Source organism: Hyla sarda, chromosome 6 (assembly GCF_029499605.1).
Source record: "Hyla sarda isolate aHylSar1 chromosome 6, aHylSar1.hap1, whole genome shotgun sequence".
NCBI classification, from domain to species: Eukaryota; Metazoa; Chordata; class Amphibia; order Anura; family Hylidae; genus Hyla; species Hyla sarda.
In genome coordinates this window covers 273,004,950-273,023,212 of record NC_079194.1, presented here as the reverse complement: position 1 = coordinate 273,023,212, position 18,263 = coordinate 273,004,950, and the positions used below count along the sequence as shown (strand labels likewise).

At 44.8% G+C, this 18,263-nt stretch overlaps 1 protein-coding gene across 7 annotated transcripts in view; it reads right to left on the bottom strand.

The window, feature by feature from the left end:
• Window positions 1-18,263, bottom strand: part of LOC130277067 (transmembrane protein 272-like) — a 61,084-nt gene that overhangs the window by 39,524 nt on the left and 3,297 nt on the right. For 3 of the 7 annotated variants that reach the window (XM_056527343.1, XM_056527341.1, XM_056527340.1), the window contains exon 2: window positions 4,539-4,569. In XM_056527343.1, coding sequence (XP_056383318.1) covers window positions 4,539-4,560 — 22 coding nt within the window. In that variant the 5' untranslated portion in view covers window positions 4,561-4,569. Of the gene's footprint in view, window positions 1-4,538; window positions 4,570-4,821; window positions 4,877-7,147; window positions 7,263-8,413; window positions 8,527-17,342; window positions 17,516-18,263 lie in introns of those variants that run through there. The other 4 variants (XM_056527344.1, XM_056527345.1, XM_056527346.1 and 1 more) reach the window with 4 other exon arrangements.

Genomic DNA, 18,263 nt, shown 5'->3' with positions numbered 1-18,263 from the left:
TAAGTATGTAGTCCTCAGAGGCAGCAGTGAAGATCTTCACTGCTGCTTCTAGGAGTCTGAAAACTACAACTCCCAGCATGCCTAGACAGCCTTTGGCTGTCTGGGCATGCTGGGAGTTGTAGTTTTGCAACATCTGGAGGGCCCCAGTTTGGAGACCATTGTATAATGGTCTCCAATCTGTGCTCTTCCAGCTGTTGCAAAACTGCAACTTCCAGCATGCACTGACTGTCCAGGCATGCTGGGAGTTTTAGTTAAGCAACATCTGGCCCTTCAGATGTTGCCGAACTACAACTCCCAGCATGCCCTTCAGCTGTCTGGGCATGCTGGGAGTTGTAGTTTTGCAACAGCTGGAGACACACTGGTTGGGAAACATTGTTTCTAACTCAGTGTTTCCTAACCTGTGTGCCTCCAGCTGTTGCAAAACTATAACTCCCAGCATGCACTAAAAGACCATGCATGCTGAGAGTTGTAGTTTTGCAACATCTGGAGGGCCCCAGTTTGGAGACCATTGTATAATGGTCTCCAATCTGTGCTCTTCCAGCTGTTGCAAAACTACAACTCCCAGTATGCACTGACTGTTCAGGCATGCTGGGAGTTTTAGTTCAGCAACATCTGGCCCTTCAGATGTTGCCGAACTACAACTCCCAGCATGCCCTTCAGCTGTCTGGGCATGCTGGGAGTTGTAGTTTTGCAACAACTGGAGACACACTGGTTGGGAAACATTGTCTGTTTCTAACTCAGTGTTTCCTAACCTGTGTGCCTCCAGCTGTTGCAAAACTATGACTCCCAGCATGCACTAACAGACCATGCATGCTGGGAGTTGTGGTTTTGCAACAGCTGATGCAAGCCCCCCCCCCCCCCCCGCCCTGCCACCCCCGTGAATGTACAGGGTACATTCACATGGGCGAGGCTTTTACAGTGGGTTTCTCGCATCTTGAGATGCAGCAAATTTTGCGCTGGGAAACTCGCTGTAATCCCCCGCCCATGTGACTGTACCCTAAAAACACTACACTACACTAACACAAAATAAAATAAAAAGTTAAAAACACTACATATACACATACCCTTACACAGCCCCCCTCCCCCAATAAGAACGTCCGGTACACCACTGTTTCCAAAGCAGAGCCTCCAGCTGTTGAAAAACAACAACTCCCAGTATTGCCGGACAGCCGTTGACTGTCCAGGCATGCTGGGAGTTTTGCAACAGCTGGAGGCACCCTGTTTGGGAATCACTGGCGTAGAATACCCCTATGTCCACCCTTATGCAAATCCCTAATTTAGGCCTCAAATGCACATGGCGCTCTCAATTTAGAGCCCTGTCGTATTTCAGGGCAACAGTTTAGGGCGACATATGGGGTATCGCTGCACTCGGGAGAAATTGCGTTACAAGGTTTGGGGGGCTTTTTCTTCTTTAACCCTTCATGAAAAGGAAATGTTGGGGTCTACACCAGAATGTTAGTGTAAAATTTTTTTATTTTTTACACTAACATGCTGATGTTGCCCTATACTTTACATTTTCACAAGAGGTAAAAGGGAAAAAAAGTCCCCCAAAATTTGTAACGCAATTTCTCCCGACTACAGAGATACCCCATATGTGAGCGTAAAGTGCTCTGGGGGCGCACAACAAGGCCCAGAAGGGAGAGCGCACCATGTACATTTGAGGTGATTTGCACAGGGGTGGCTGATTGTTACAGCGGTTTTGACAAACGCAAAAAAAAAAAAAAAAAACCACATGTGACCCCATTTCGGAAACTACACCCCTCATGGAATGTAATGAGGGGTGCAGTGAGAATTTACCCCCCACAGGTGTCTGACGGATCTTTGGAACAGTGGTCCATGAAAATGAAAACTTGTACAGCCCACTGTTCCAAAGATCTGTCAGACACCAGTGGGGGGCAAATGCTCACTGTACCCCTTGTTACGTTCCTCAAGGGGTATAGTTTCCAAAATGGTATGCCATGTGTGTTTTTTTTTTGCTGTTCTGGCACCTTAGGGGCTTCCTAAATGCGACATGCTCCCCGAGCAAAATTTGCTCTCAAAAAGCCAAATATGACTCCTTCTCTTCTGAGCATTGTAGTTCGCCCATAGTGCACTTCAGGTCAACTTATGGGGTACCTCCATACTCAGAAGAGATGGGGTTACAAATTTTGGGGGGTATTTTCTGCTATTAACCCTTGCAAAAAGGTGAAATTAGGGGGGAAACACACATTTTAGTGGATTTTTTTTTTTTTTTTACATATGCAAAAGTCGTGAAACACCTGTGGGGTAATAAGGCTCACTTTATTCCTTATTACATTCCTCAAGGGGTCTAGTTTCCAAAATGGTATGCCATGTGTTTTTTTTGCTGTTCTGGCACCATAGGGGCTTCCTAAATGTGACATGCCCCCCGAGCAAAATTTGCTCTCAAAAAGCCAAATATGACTCCTTCTCTTCTGAGCATTGTAGTTCGCCCATAGTGCACTTCAGGTCAACTTATGGGGTACCTCCATACTCAGAAGAGATGGGGTTACAAATATTGGGGGGTATTTCCTGCTATTAACCCTTGTAAAAATGTGAAATTTGGGGGGAAACACACATTTTAGTGAAAAAAAAAATTTTTTTTTTACATATGCAAAAGTCGTGAAACACCTGTGGGGTATTAAGGGTCACTTTATTCCTTGTTATTTTCCTCAAGGGGTCTAGTTTCCAAAATGGTATGCCATGTGAGGGTTTTTTGCTGTTCTGGCACCATAAGGGCTTCCTAAATGCAACATGCCCCCCAAAAACCATTTCAGAAAAACGTACTCTCCAAAATCCCCTTATCGCTCTTTCCCTTCTGAGCCCTCTACTGCGCCCGCCGAACACTTTACATAGACATATGAGGTATGTGCTTACTCGAGAGAAATCAGGCTACAAATATAAGTATACATTTTCTCCTTTTACCCCTTGTAAAAATTTAAAAATTGGGTCTACAAGAACATGCGAGTGTAAAAAATGAAGATTGTGAATTTTCTCCTTCACTTTGCTTCTATTCCTGTGAAACACCTAAAGGGTTAAAATGATGACTGAATGTCATTTTGAATACTTTGGGGGGTGCAGTTTTTATAATGGGGTCTTTTGTGGGGTATTTCTAATAAGAAGACCCTTAAAATCCACTTCAAACCTGAACTGGTCCCTGAAAAATAGTGAGTTTGAAAATTTTGTGAAAAATTGGAAAATTGCTGCTGAACTTTGAAGCCCTCTGGTGTCTTCCAAAAGTAAAAACTCGTCACTTTTATGATGCAGACATAAAGTAGACATATTGTATATGTGAATAAAAAATTTTTTTATTTGTAATATACATTTTCCTTACAAGCAGAGAGCTTCAAAGTTAAAAAAATGCAAAATTTTCAAATTTTTCATCAAATTTTAGGATTTTTCACAAGGAAAGGATGCAAGTTACCACAAAAATTTACCACCATGTTAAAGTAGAATATGTCACGAAAAAACAATCTCGGAATCAGAATGATAACTAAAAGCATTCCAGAGTTATTAATGTTTAAAGTGACAGTGGTCAGATGTGCAAAAAACGCTCTGGTCCTTAAGGCCAAAATGGGCTTGGTCCTTAAGGGGTTAATGATCCTGTATGGTGAACAGCATAAGCATAAAGAAAAAAAAAGTCAAGAATTTCAGCTTTTTGGTCACATCACATTGCAAAAAAAATAAATAATAAAAAGCGATCAAAAAGTCACATACAGTATACACAAAAAACTATAAGTCATGGCACAAAAAATTAGCCCTCACACATCCCAGTATATGGAAAAATGAAAGTTAGAGGTGGTCAAAATGGGGCAATTGTTAACATACTGATTTTGTAAAATAAAGTTTGAGATTTTTTTTAAAACAGTACAATAATAGAAAAGTATGTAACCATGGGTATCATTTTAATCGATATGGCCTAAAGAATAAAGATAACATGTCATTTGTACCGCAAAGTGTACAGCGTGAAAACTAGCCCAGTCCCCCCCTCCCCCTTCCATTTGCATTTTCATTTAAATTTCCTTACATACACAAAAAAAATCGGTTTACCATACATTTTAGGGAAAAAATTAGGGCTGTCATTACAAAGTACAACTTGTCACACAAAAAACAAGCACTCATGTGGGTCTGTGAATGGAAATATAAAAAAGTTATGGATTTTAGAAGACGAGGAGGAAAAAACGAAAGCTCAAAAATAAAATTGGCTGTGTCTTTAAGGTCAAAATGGGCTGTGTCCTTAAGGGGTTAAATAAATAAATAAATAATGATCACTGTTCCCCCCAAATAAATGATAATGGTCTCTGTGCCTGGGGTCTCTAATGGCCTGTCCTACTTCCCAGTCTCCCACTTATACAATTTAATCCAGTTAAACCCAATTATACAATTTCCCCTAACTGGCTGGTATTTTAACATTTGGTATAGAAGAACAAGAGAGAACCTGCTGGATTCTATTGGAATCTAATAGCTAATATCAATGTAGTTACTTATGAACATCTACATACAATTAGTATTGAGAAAGTTAAAACTTATAATACACTTACATAGGGTAGTGGATGGCTCCATTTTTCCAGTCTGCAAAACAGATAGACAGATTAGATAGACAGATTAGATAGATAGATAGATAGATAGATAGATAGATAGAAGAGAAAGCAGCAGCACTCACGGGTAGCATTCAAGTGTGTGGCTTGTATTTACAAAAATTCATAGATGAAATAGACGTAAAATGAATGATAAAACATTCTATTGCTTTACTATAATTCTTATTACAAATTTTATATTTGTTAATATAGTACAATACAGGAAGATAAATACAAGCATACATACCTCTTGACATAAGCAGACTACAATGTGACTTACAAGGGTTCTATTATAACTTCCTCAATTTTCGATTTAAGGAAATTTTGTCAAATGGGAAGTAAAACAAGAAAAGCCAAGAACACTAAGATGTTAAACGTTACAGTGCCTTGTGCAAGTATTTACCCCCTTCCTCTTAGCTTTTCCTGCTTTGTTATGTTACGATAGGATTACAATTGATTATAAATTAGAGTTTATACAATGGATTGGACAATTATTCCAGATTTGTTCCTGTGAAATATGTCATATTTAAAAAATAAAGAAAAAAAAAACTCAAAAGATATTGATTGCAAATAAAAACCCTTAAATATGGTCTAATCAATTAACGTGCTCGCACTTTTAAATATACTTATTTTGTTTTAAAAAAAATTGACATTTTGAAAAGTAGTACAGTAATAGAAAAGCATGTAAACATAGGTATCATTTAATTTCATCATTTTTTTATTTTTTTCATTTATACAATGGATTGGACAATTATTCCAGATTTGTTCCTGTGAAATATGTCATATTTAAAAAATAAAGAAAAAAAAACTCAGAAGATATTGATTGCAAATAAAAACCCTTAAATATGGTCTAATCAATTAACGTGCTCGCACTTTTAAATATACTTATTTTGTTTTTAAAAAAAATTGACATTTTGAAAAGTAGTACAGTAATAGAAAAGCATGTAAACATAGGTATCATTTAATTTCATAATTTTTTTTATTTTTTTCATTGTATTGACCCACAGAAGAAAGATACTGGCCCTCGTTAAGAGCCTTGGGTTTTTACTAGTGCGAAATGTTGTTTCAGATTGCAGGATTCTACTCAATTTACTATGGAGATTCACAGATTTTCTGACCAGCTTTTTCTAGGTAGAAATTTCCAGCCATTAATTCACAGGGTTTTCTGTGAGTTTAATAGTAAATAGGTCGGGTTGTGAAACCACGTCCCTTTTCCGGCAGGTCATGCCCCCTTTGGTCGCTATGTAATGTTGGGTTTGTTGGATTTTCCTGGTGCATACATGTCGCAGACTGGTGCAAACATGTTGCAGACACTGGCCCTGATTTACTAAGAGTGATGTGTAATTTTCTTTGTGGGTTTTGACACGTATTTTTCCACGGTATTTACTATGTTTCCCTATATTTCGTTTTTTTTACACATGCTCTGAGCTGTGGGATTTTCCACAGCTCAACTCCGACACATTTCAGTGGAAACCTTAGTAAATATGTTGGGATTTTTTGAAAATCGGGTTTTCTGAGTTAATTACGATTTTACAAATTCTAGCCCACAACCCAACAAAACCGGTGGGGTTTACAATAGTAACAACCGTTTTTTCATAACTTTGCCCTCTTCTGACCCCTATAACATTTCTATTTTTCCATACATGTATGGAGGCTGTATGAGGGCTCTATTTTTTTTTTTTGGTTTTTTTGTTAGTGTTCTTTAGTTTTTAGCGGTTTCATTTTTGTTTTGATGGGACAATTTATTAACTTTTTATAAAAAAAAATGTTTTAAATATATGATTTTTTACATTTTCGCCATTCACCATGCAAGATCATAAACATTATATTTTAATAGTTCGGACAATTATGCAAGGGGAGGTACCAAATATGTTTATTATTTTGTAAAATGAGAAAAGAAGGGGAGGGGCTTTTATATAGTTTTAAAAACATTTTTTTTTATTTTACACTTTTTATGCTATAATGACTTAGCCAGGCTGCATCTTTAGAATGGTAACCCAACAGCTGCAAGTGGATTGGTGTTTCAAAATTGTAAAAAAAAATAAAAAAAAGGAATAGCTTTTGTAAACATTGAAAACATTCCATTTGGGGATCATGGTGGATTGTGTATGTGTAGGTCTGACTGGTAGTAGGCCTGGCTAGGAGTTTCAACAGGATTGGTATATCAAATATATCAAAATAGCTTTTGTATGAAAAGACAAAAAAAAACTATCCCTTTTTTTAGGATCACAGCTGGTTGTATATGTAATGGCCTGGCTAGTAGTAGCAGCAGCAAGGGTAGTGGACTGATGGTAGTGGTAGTAACCAGCGAACAGCAAGGTTAGTAGACTGGTGGTAGTTGTAGTAGCCAGCAAACAGTAAGGAGGAAAGTCTGGGCTTGTTTTTTGTGGTTTTGGTTTTTGGCTGATTTTTTTAATTTTTTTTTACAAACTGTTAAGGTACCAGGTCAGTTTTCTGTTGAAACCAGAAAATACCGGTAATTGGGCACAAACGACATATTTAACATTCACTCTTAATACTAGAAATGCAGATCTATGTTCAAATACAGGTCAGCCCACAGCACAATGCTTTACCCAATATGCTTTGTATTGTTGTATGATAACTTTCTATGAACTTGTTCGTATTGTAGTGGGAAAGCTTTCTGGGATCAGTAGTATCACAGTGAGTTCTTCTGTGCACTGCTCACTGGTCAGCTTTCTCTCCATGATGGTGGCCACAATGCAGTGCATAGGGTTTTATCAGCCCCGCCCCTCTGCTGTCTCCTGATTGGCCTGGTAGCTGTATGCAAGCAATTTATGGCTAATCTGCAATCATGTGATCTTGCTGCTAGCTGCAAAGCATTCTGGGCTACTCTGACGTCATCTAAGTGTTTCTACTTTTTCATCCTAAGCTAACATGGCGCAAAAATGTCATGTGTTCCTCATCCGTTCTCCTATAATAGTTCAGTTGCCAGGCTTACACAAGCTGAGCCTGCCAAAGTTCTAATGTTCGGTGAGCTGCTTTTCACCCAAAGTTCTAAGCAAGACCAGGTTCGCCAGGCTCCTCTCACTTTTAAGATGGGTAATGGTAAAAAGACACTTCTGTCATTGTTCTCCTTAATTTTATTCCTACTATCTGTAGCGCAGTTTAAGAAACATTAAACTGCATTAGATCTTTTGCGCAGAACTATATATATATATATATATATATATATATGTATATATATTATTCTAAGGGAAGCAGCTCTTTAAACAATGACTTAATAAAATGAAGATTCCAGGAGAACACAGGACTCAAAAATCTCACAATCATACTCCAAAAAAGATCTTAACACACCACTCGACAATGAACTATAATGGTGGCTTGTTCTGAATAAAAATTAAAGAAGTCTCATGGTGAAAAACTTTTAGATTGCCGGGTGTCCGACCCCTGGCGTCCGCTGAGATCTCTTGTACGGAGCCCTGGCTCTCCCCAGGAGCGGTGCATCACGTCCCCCGTACAAAGCAAGGGCCACCAGGTCCCCTCCATACAGCTCTATGATAGGGATGAAGATAGCTGAACGGCTCTCCCACAGAGATAGGACGTGGCGGCCCCTGCTTTGTGCGGGGGTTGCGACTAGCTGCTCCCGGGGAGAGCCGGGAATCCATACAGGAAATCACGGGGGCCACAGCTATCGGACCCCCCACGATCTAAAACTCTTCCCCTATCCTGTGGTTAAGGGATACGTTTTTCACCACAAGATTTCTCCTTTAACACAGTGTATCAACATCAAACAATCTGGCCCAGTCAAGAATTTACATACAAGAACTATTTTGCTAAAACAAAATTGCATAGTTTCTTTAATTTTGTGCTGCACTCACCACTTTTGTTTAAAAAAAAAATTTGTCTACAGGACCCAGATCCCTTATGGTTCTAGTAAACCAAACATGGAGCATCATAGTCAGTATGACAATCATATGTCTGAGATAGCGCCCTAGGAAGGTGGAAATGGCAAAACATTACTCTCATTGTTCTTGATCTTATCTTCACAGAATGCTGAACTTTGTAACGCTGAACACTGTACATTTATTATTATTATTATTATTATCCGAGATGTATTTTGTAAATTAGGTCAATAGCCTGCATACTGTTTAAATACATATTTATTAGTTTTGACCTCAGATTTCATTTACATGAGTCAAGAGCTTTACATGACTGCTATTGCAACAAACTAGTGATTCACCCATGAAGTAATTATGTACACTTCCTGTTTTTTTGAATGATTGTTTGACAAAAAGAGGCAAGCTTATTATTGTGAAACACTGGAAAAGATCTAGCATGTATTGGGACACAGACAGTCAAAGGTCTTTTCAAACAATAATTCACCATGCTGCTCTTTATTTTATTCAATAATCTGCAAAGAAAATAAAAATCTTAAAGCATTACTGTCACAGCATTACTGTCGAAGGTTTTAGTCAGTCGAAATCTTAGTGCTAAGACCCCCACTCATCGGCTATGTCTAATGTTTGGAGGCAGTCTCAGTACTGAGAACACCACTGATGTGACATGTCAAAAGTTATTTTTTAAATCACAGTAATGCTTTAGCCTGGCATAAAGACAACATGTTTGATGTTTGGTTGTGATCTGACTTCTCTATGTAGGTCATCCATTATCTGATTTGAAAATGTATTGGGGCATTCATTTCTTCTTTATTAAGAAGGTTTCCTGTGGCAGTTTTTTACTGCCTTCAGGGTATCACTTTGTGGGTTGGACGCAGGGTGCCCGGACTCCGGAGTGTAAGGAGGTAAGTAGTAATGCTTTGCATCTCTGCTTACCTCCGCCTGTGGTACAGTATACAGGGGTGCATAGTGCACCGCTGTTAATTGTACAGGAGCCCAGACATCCATCAGTAAAGAAACAAGAGTCCAGGCTCCTGTTCAGTATACAGTGGTGCTGCTGTATAGTGATCCTGATTGGGCTGAATTGTGCCAGTAACTATAAAACCATGGGTACAGCTTAGGCTGAGCAGGAGGTATATACATTGTATACTCTCACTTAGCAAGAAAATAAACCACTTACTTACTGAGGTGCTGCCACTTGGCGTTTTTTATGACCAAAACATCATGTTAAACTAACATGTATACTATATATATATATATATATATATATATATATATATATATATATATATATATATACAGCGTTATACACAGCACACTAATATAACTCAGCCCTGGTTGGGATACAAAGACATACACACACAAAAGGGACTACAACTCCCAGCATGTGTCATTCAGGAGTCTTCAGTCTGTGGTATAACACCAGCATGCTGCCTCTGTGTCACGGCCCGCTCCGTGTCCCGATGTCCTGCGCGGGGCCGTCTGCGCCTCCTCTCCCACTCCTGTGTGCCCGTGCCCCGGCATTCTCCTCCCCGCCACTTACCTTCCTCCTCTGTCACTCCCGCTGGGCAGCATCCTCGTCCCGCTCGCACGGGAACCGCGTCCTTGGGCTTCTCTCGGCGCATCTCCCATGCATCCTCCTGCAGTGCTGGTGCGCGCATCTCTCCCCCAGGGCGCGCGCGCCACTCTGTGAGATTTAAAGGGACAGTACCCTTTCTATTTGTCACTTAGTTGGTCCCACCTTATTTAAGCATTTCACTTCCCTTGTTCCCTGCCGGATCTTTGTGCTATTGCCCTAGAGAAAGCGTACCACTACTGTTGACTACCTGTGCTACCTGACCTTTAAGCTACGTCCCCGACTTCGTACCTTAGCCGCCAGCCCTTGACCTTCTGCTACGTCCCTGACTACGCACCCAGTCTCCAGCCTCTGACCTTAGCTTTACCCAGCCCACGACCTACCATCAGCCCGAAAGCTTGCCCGCTCCCTACCTCCCGGTGACTCCTCTCTGTGCCAAGTACCACCTCGGCCGCCCGCGTGGTCGAGTCGTAACAGCGGAAGCGACCTGGACGTCGCCTGCCGCAGCAAGTCCATCCTGCTTCGCGGCGGGCTCTGGTGAAGACCAGCGGCGTCTTAGATTCCGCTCCCTGGTGCGGCTCTCTACATCTGCCATGCGGTGCTCAGCGGATCCACCTCCAGTCTTCTCCGGTGAGTGTCACATCAAGATCCGGCCATGGATCCCGCCAAGGTGCCTCTTCCCAGCATCGCGGATCTCTCTACTGTGGTGGCTCAGCAGTCCCAGCAGTTGGCACAACAGGCTCAACAACTGAACCAATTGTCCGCCATGATGGAGCAGCTTCTCACCATGCAGCAGCAACCATCTTTATGCCAAACTCGAAAAGTGCCTCTTTGAACAGACCAGCCTCCCATTTCTTGGTTATGTAATCTCTAGCCAAGGGCTTCGCATGGACCCAAATAAATTGTCCGCTGTTCTGAACTGGCCTCAGCCTTCTGGATTAAAAGCTATTCAGCGCTTTTTAGGCTTTGCCAACTATTATCGGCAGTTCATTTCACATTACTCTACGCTAGTAGCACCCCTTGTGGCTTTGACTAAAAAGGGAGCGGACCCCAAGTCTTGGCCTCCCCCTGCCGTAGAAGCCTTCTCCCAACTCAAGTCTGCCTTTGCTTCTGCTCCGGTCTTGACACGCCCCGACCCAGACAAGTCTTTTTTCCTGGAGGTGGACGCCTCCTCCGTGGGAGCTGGAGCAGTCTTAATGCAGCAATCCACCAAGGGCAAAATGTCCACCTGCGGTTTCTTCTCAAAGACCTTTTCTCCAGCAGAGAGAAATTATACCATCGGGGACAAGGAGCTCTTGGCTATTAAATTAGCTCTGGAGGAGTGGCGTCATTGGTTGGAGGGGACAGTCCTCTCAATTTCCATTTATACGGATCATAAGAATCTCCTTTACCTGCAAACCGCGCAATGGCTGAACCCCCGACAGGCCAGGTGGTCTTTGTTCTTCTCTCGTTTTAACTTCCAGATCCGCTTCCGTCCAGCTCATAAGAATATCAGAGCTGATGCTCTCTCCAGGGCCTCTGATGTAACGGGACTAGACTCGCAGCCTCAGCACATCATTCCTCCTGACCGCCTCATTCCTGCAGCACCGGCTTCCCTTCTTCAGGTACCTCCTGGGAAGACCTTTGTACCTCCTCACCTGAGAACCAAGATCTTGAACTGGGGCCACTCTTCCTTCCTAGCAGGACATTCGGGGGTCCAGAACTCCATCTCCCTCATTTCCCGTCACTATTGGTGGCCCAGCCTACCCCGCGATGTCTCCGATTTTGTTCGTGCTTGTGTCATCTGTGCCCGGAATAAAACTTCTCGCCAGAGGCCTGCTGGCTTACTGCAACCGCTTCCCATTCCGGAATCTCCTTGGGACCATATAGTCATGGATTTTATCACGGACTTGCCACCGTCCTCCAATTGCACTGTAATCTGGGTTGTAGTGGACAGATTCTCTAAAATGGCCCACTTTATCCCGCTCCCCAGTCTACCATCCGCAACCCAGCTAGCAAGTTTGTTTTTCCGTCACATCTTCCGTCTCCATGGTCTCCCTCTCCATATTGTGTCTGACAGGGGGGTGCAATTTGTCTCAAAGTTCTGGCGTGCTCTGTGTAATCGCCTCAAAGTCAAGTTGGATTTCTCCTCTGCGTACCACCCGCAAACCAATGGTCAAGCGGAAAGAGTGAACCAGACCCTTGGTACCTATCTTCGTCACTTCGTCTCTGCACAACAAGATGATTGGTCCTCTCTTCTACCCTGGGCCGAATTTTCTTATAATCACCATGACTCTGGTTCTTCCGGCAACTCCCCGTTCTTCATTGTCTATGGACACCATCCCCGCCCTCCTCTCCCACTGCCCATCTCCTCCGAGGTCCCTGCGGTTGATTCCCTGGTTCGAGATTTCCTGGCCATTTGGAAAGACACCCAACGTTCATTAACCCATGCTTCCTCCCGTATGAAACTCCAGGCTGACAAGAAGAGAAGGCCTCCACCAATTTTCCGTCCCGGTGACAAGGTGTGGCTTTCCGCCAAGCATGTTCGCCTTAAACAGCCCAGTTATAAACTAGGACCCCGTTTTCTGGGCCCATTCAAGGTTCTACGTCAAATTAACCCGGTGGCCTTCAAGTTGCTCCTGCCTCGTTCTCTTCGTATCCCTAACACCTTCCATGTCTCCCTCCTCAAACCGTTGGTCTTGAATCGATTTTCCACCAAGTCTTGTACTCCATCTCCAATCTCTGGTGTCTCCGACATTTTTGAAGTGCAACAAATTCTTGCCTCCAAACTCTCCAGAGGAAGACGGTTCTTCTTGGTTGACTGGAAGGGATTTGGTCCTGAGGAGAGGTCGTGGGAACCCGAAGAGAACATCCTGGACAAGAACTTAATCCAGAAGTTCCTGCAACTCAAAAGGAAGAGAGGGCCAAAGGGGGGGGGGTACTGTCACGGCCCGCTCCGTGTCCCGGTGTCCTGCGCGGGGCCGTCTGCGCCTCCTCTCCCGCTCCTGTGTGCCTGTGCCCTGGCATTCTCCTCCCCACCACTTACCTTCCTCCTCTGTCACTCCCGCTGGGCAGCATCCTCGTCCCGCTCGCACGGGAACCGCGTCCTTGGGCTTCTCTCGGCACGTCTCCCGTGCATCCTCCTGCAGTGCTGGTGCGCGCGCGTCTCTCCCCCAGGGCGCGCGCGCGCCACTCTGTGAGATTTAAAGGGACAGTACCCTTTCTATTTGTCACTTAGTTGGTCCCACCTTATTTAAGCATTTCACTTCCCTTGTTCCCTGCCGGATCTTTGTGCTATTGCCCTAGAGAAAGCGTACCACTACTGTTGACTACCTGTGCTACCTGACCTTTAAGCTACGTCCCCGACTTCGTACCTTAGCCGCCAGCCCTTGACCTTCTGCTACGTCCCTGACTACGCACCCAGTCTCCAGCCTCTTACCTTAGCTTTACCCAGCCCACGACCTACCATCAGCCCGACAGCTTGCCCGCTCCCTACCTCCCGGTGACTCCTCTCTGTGCCAAGTACCACCTCGGCCACCCGCGTGGTCGAGTCGTACCAGCGGAAGCGACCTGGACGTCGCCTGCCGCAGCAAGTCCATCCTGCTTCGCGGCGGGCTCTGGTGAAGACCAGCGGCGTCTTAGATTCCGCTCCCTGGTGCGGCTCTCTACATCTGCCACGCGGTGCTCAGCGGATCCACCTCCAGTCTTCTCCGGTGAGTGTCACACTCTGTAGTCTCCTGGGGGTTCTAGTTTACCACACCTCTATTGTATCTCAGTAGTCTCCTGGTAGTTGTAGTTCACCAACACCTCTATTGTATCTCAGTAGTCTCCTGAGGGTTGTAGTTCACCAACACCTCTATTGTATCTCAGTAGTCTCCTGGGAGTTGTAGTTCACCAACACCTATATTGTATCTCAGTAGTCTCCTGGGCGTTGTAGTTCACCAACATCTCTATTGTATCTCAGTAGTCTCCTGGGCGTTGTAGTTCACCAACATCTCTATTGTATCTCAGTAGTCTCCTGGGGATTGTAGTTCACCAACACCTCTATTGTATCTTAGTTGTCTCCTGGGAGTTGTAGTTCACCAACACCTCTATTGTATCTCAGTAGTCTCCTGTGGATTGTAGTTCACCAACACCTATATTGTATCTCAGAAGTCTCCTGGGAGTTGTAGTTCACCAACACCTTTATTGTATCTTAGTAGTCTCCTGGGAGTTGTAGTTCACCAACACCTCTATTGTATCTCAGTAGTCTCCTGGGAGTTGTAGTTCACCAACACCTATATTGTATCTCAGTAGTCTCCTGGGAGTTGTAGTTCACCAACACTTATATTGTATCTCAGTAGTCTCCTGGGGGCTGTAATTCACCAACACCTATATTGAATCTCAGTAGTCTCCTGGGGGTTGTAGTTCACCAACAACTCTATTGTATCTTAGTAGTCTCCTGGGGGTTGTAGTTCACCAACACCTCTATTGTATCTCAGTAGTCTCCTGGGAGTTGTAGTTCACCAACACCTATATTGTATCTCAGTAGTCTCCTGGGCGTTGTAGTTCATACACCAGTGTTTCTCAACCAGGGTGCCTACAGATGTTGCAAAACTACTACTACCAACATTCCCTGGTTGGGAAACACTGGCATACACACACATAACAGGGACTACAACTCCCAGCATGTGTCATTCAGGAGTCCCCCCTCACACATAGAAATCATCCCCAGTATGATATTTATTCCCCTGCAGTCTATGTCTCCTTCACACACAGAAATCCTCCCTGTGCAGTGCAGTATGTCATCCTTCACACACATAGCAGTCATTATGGAGGTGAGGAGCTGTGCACGGACGTCCTCTCTCCCCTCCCCCTACTCTGTGTTTTCCCCGTGCAAACTTGCAACCTCCCTGTGATAGATTAGGTCCTGTGGAGACAGAGCAGGGGGAGGGGAGCGGATGGAGCTGTGTACGGGGGAGGGAGGAGCTGTGTACGTCCTCGCTCTCTCCCTGCTGTGTCTTCTTGTGTAATGTAGAGTGGGGTGTGAGGTGAGAGTTCCGAACCTAAGGGGCGTGGCTTAATTATATCCTGCAGACGTGCGACCTCGGGCTCTGCCCTAGCTCCTCCCCGCTCTAGCTTCGGAAAACTTCGGAGAGTGGAGCGGTTCGATTTTTGCATGGGTCCGGAAATCTCACCTCACACTGACCTCACCTCTTTGGTAGGAGTAGGCCATGGCACTTTTGTAGGTGCCTGGTGATCAGGCCAAACCTCTGGGCATGGAGTAGGCCTAGGCACAGTGGTCGGTGCCCGCAGTTTTGGCCAAACCTCCTCAGTGGGAGTAGGCCTTGGCACATTTGCAGACATGGAGACATCATAGTGGGACCTTGGTTAATGCAGATGATCCACGTTGTGGGAACTGAAACTTGGCTTTTCTCTGCAGGCAGTTGTAGAAGGCTTTGTTGGCCTGAGTCCAAATGGATCCGCTTCCCAGTCATCAGAGGGGAAATACTTGAACGGAAGCTGTGTGGGGTTTTTGGGCTTTGTGACCGCTGCAGCCCACTCACCCCGCAGACTTTTAACTGGGGTGTACTCCACAATTTCCCCCTCTTCCAACAAGTGATATCTCTTAGGTAGATAGACCCTCTGGACGGCCCGTCGGTTCACCAGGATGGTACCCCCGTGCGTGCAACCCTGGAGGGTACCATACTCCCTGGACTTATTGAACTTCATGACGGTAGCACGTCAGCGCTCTAGCTGTGCTACACCCTCTCTGCGGTAATCCCACATTCGAATGTAAAGGGCCTCCAGCTGTTTTGTGTCGGTTTGCTGTTTAACCCTTTCCTCGTAAGGGAGCCCTATGTCGGGCTTTCAGCTTCTCCATGACTGCGGCGGTTTCAGATTCTCCGTGACTACGGCAGTTTCATCCTCTCTCTCTGTACTGTGGGGACCTGTGGATGTGGCTTCCCAGGCTGAGGTAGGACAGTGTCCCGCATGAATTAGATCAGCTCCGGTTCGTTTCCGAACACCCATTTTGGCAGAGGGGGTGAGTGCGGGCATGCACTCTGCAGGGTGACCTGGTACTTCTGGCTCTGGGCTGGAAGAGGAGAAAAACGTGGCTTCCGCCGGGGTACTCACACTGGATTCCTCAGTCGGGATCTCGGCCCAAGACCCCCATGTCCGGTGGTGAGGGGACAGTCTCACCGGTGATGCCGCTCTAGAAGTCCCTGGAGATTCCCCTGTCGGGGTAGCCGGCAAGGCGTCGTCATCAGGCAATGGAGGTAGATCGCTGGTCCCCTCAGTGCTGAGCGACAACCGCTGCAGACGGTCGGCCAAGTCCTGGAAAAGTTGCGCTGCGGCCGCAGCAACTTTTTGTTGTTCAGGTGCCATTTTGTGACTCATTCCAAGTGGAACGCTGCTCTCTGCCATGTCTGTACTCTCGTCTTCCTCGTGCAGACTGAAGAGGTTGCCCTGCAGTGCTCCTTTTATATGGGGCTTCTCCAAAATGGCTGCCGACCGGAAGGACGTCATCGGTGCAGCCCCGACTTCCGGTCCCCCAGCAAACAACAACACTGAATTTAAGTTCCCTTTCGGCTGCGACACGTGCACTTGATGTCCACACCCAGGGGCGGGTTGTGGAGCAGCGCTGGCTTTCTTCGCCCCCTTTTCAGGCAAGTAATTAATCCCTTCAGGGATGAATGGACCAAAGGATCATAGCATGGCTTCGCTACGCACTTTACACATCCTTGCAGCAAATAAATCTTCGCCTCCACCTTACTTTTCATGCGCACTTCTCACACACAGTATTATAAGCACAGTCCCGTACACAAATGTGCGCACAATTATTCGCAGCTTGCGAAATCTTTGCAGAGTTCATTAATCACAGTTCTTAATGGGGGGAGTTCTCTTTAATGGTGGCAACAGCTATAGGCAGACACCCGTATCCTGTTCGTAAGACGCCAAAAAGCTATGTGGTGAGCTCGGGGAATGAAGGGTGAACAGGGGTGTTGCATAGTAGTGTTGCAGGGTGTAGCATTAACCCTTGATTGTCATGACGCCAGGGTGCGGGTTTCCTCTAGATATATAAATGTCCTACCGTCACCCGTCCCAAGAACCATGGGAAGGAATAAAGGATTGTCCACAGCAGAAGTAGTAATAAACTGGAAATAACTTTACTGCAGATTTTATGCAGATGATCATAACAAACAGTCTTTTGCAAGAGGACCGGGACTTAGGCTCCTCACAGGTTGGCTGGGACTTTGAGGTAAAATAAGCTTTGAATTTTGCTGTTCGCTGTTCCACTGAACATCCATTTAGGGGTATGTTTAGGTTCAGTAGTCACGTAGGATTGCCGAGATTTGAGTCGGATTAACTTACGGTTTAGAATGCGCTGAAGTGGAAGGCTTCAGGCCTAGCTTGTCTTGTAGCTGTGATCACAGCTCTGCTTTCTCTGAGATCCCAATGGAAAGAGCTGTTACTTGCTTTGCAACCAGGAACTAAGAGAGAGATTATTGGATACAGTGCCCTTATATACAGAAGGGGCAGGATCAAAGCTTATTGGTTCCCAAACCTGTCAGTCCTAAACCAAGGCATTATGGTTACATCACATGGCCTAATCACATGACCTAAAGGTCCTTGAACCTTAGCATTACACAATTCTCCATAAATCACATGACCAAAGGTCCTGTACATAAATTACATTATAATAAAATATGTTAAATATATACACTTTTAAATAGCACTATGAGACGACTAGGGTTTAACCCATCAGGGAAGCTCTACCAGCATGGAAGAACTCTGACTGTGGGGACTTACGACAAAGGTACAGGCCCAAGTCCAGTACCAGGACACCACAATAGTATATCACTATTCTTTTGCCCATACTTTTCGCATGTGCTCTCTGCACGCGGCACCATACACACGATTCCGTACACTTAGATGGTGCTTCGTAACACATTAATAAAGCCTTTTACATAGGGGGAGTACACTTTGATTGGTGGCAACAGCTGTAGGCACACACTCGTATCCTGTTCGTAGGATGCCAAAAAGCTATGTGATAGCCTGGGGGAGAAGGGTATATGGGGTGTAGCTGTTCGGTGACTAAAGGGTGTCTGGTTAACCCTTACTATTCATGACGCCAGGGTGGGGGCTCCTCTGTAATGCTTGTCCTACTGCCACCCTTCCCAAGAGCGATAGGGAGGTATAGAATAATTGAATGTCCACAACCGGAGAGTTTGCTGAAAACAGTTGGAACTTTACTGAAGATTTTATGCAAGCTTCATAACCGGAACAATCTCT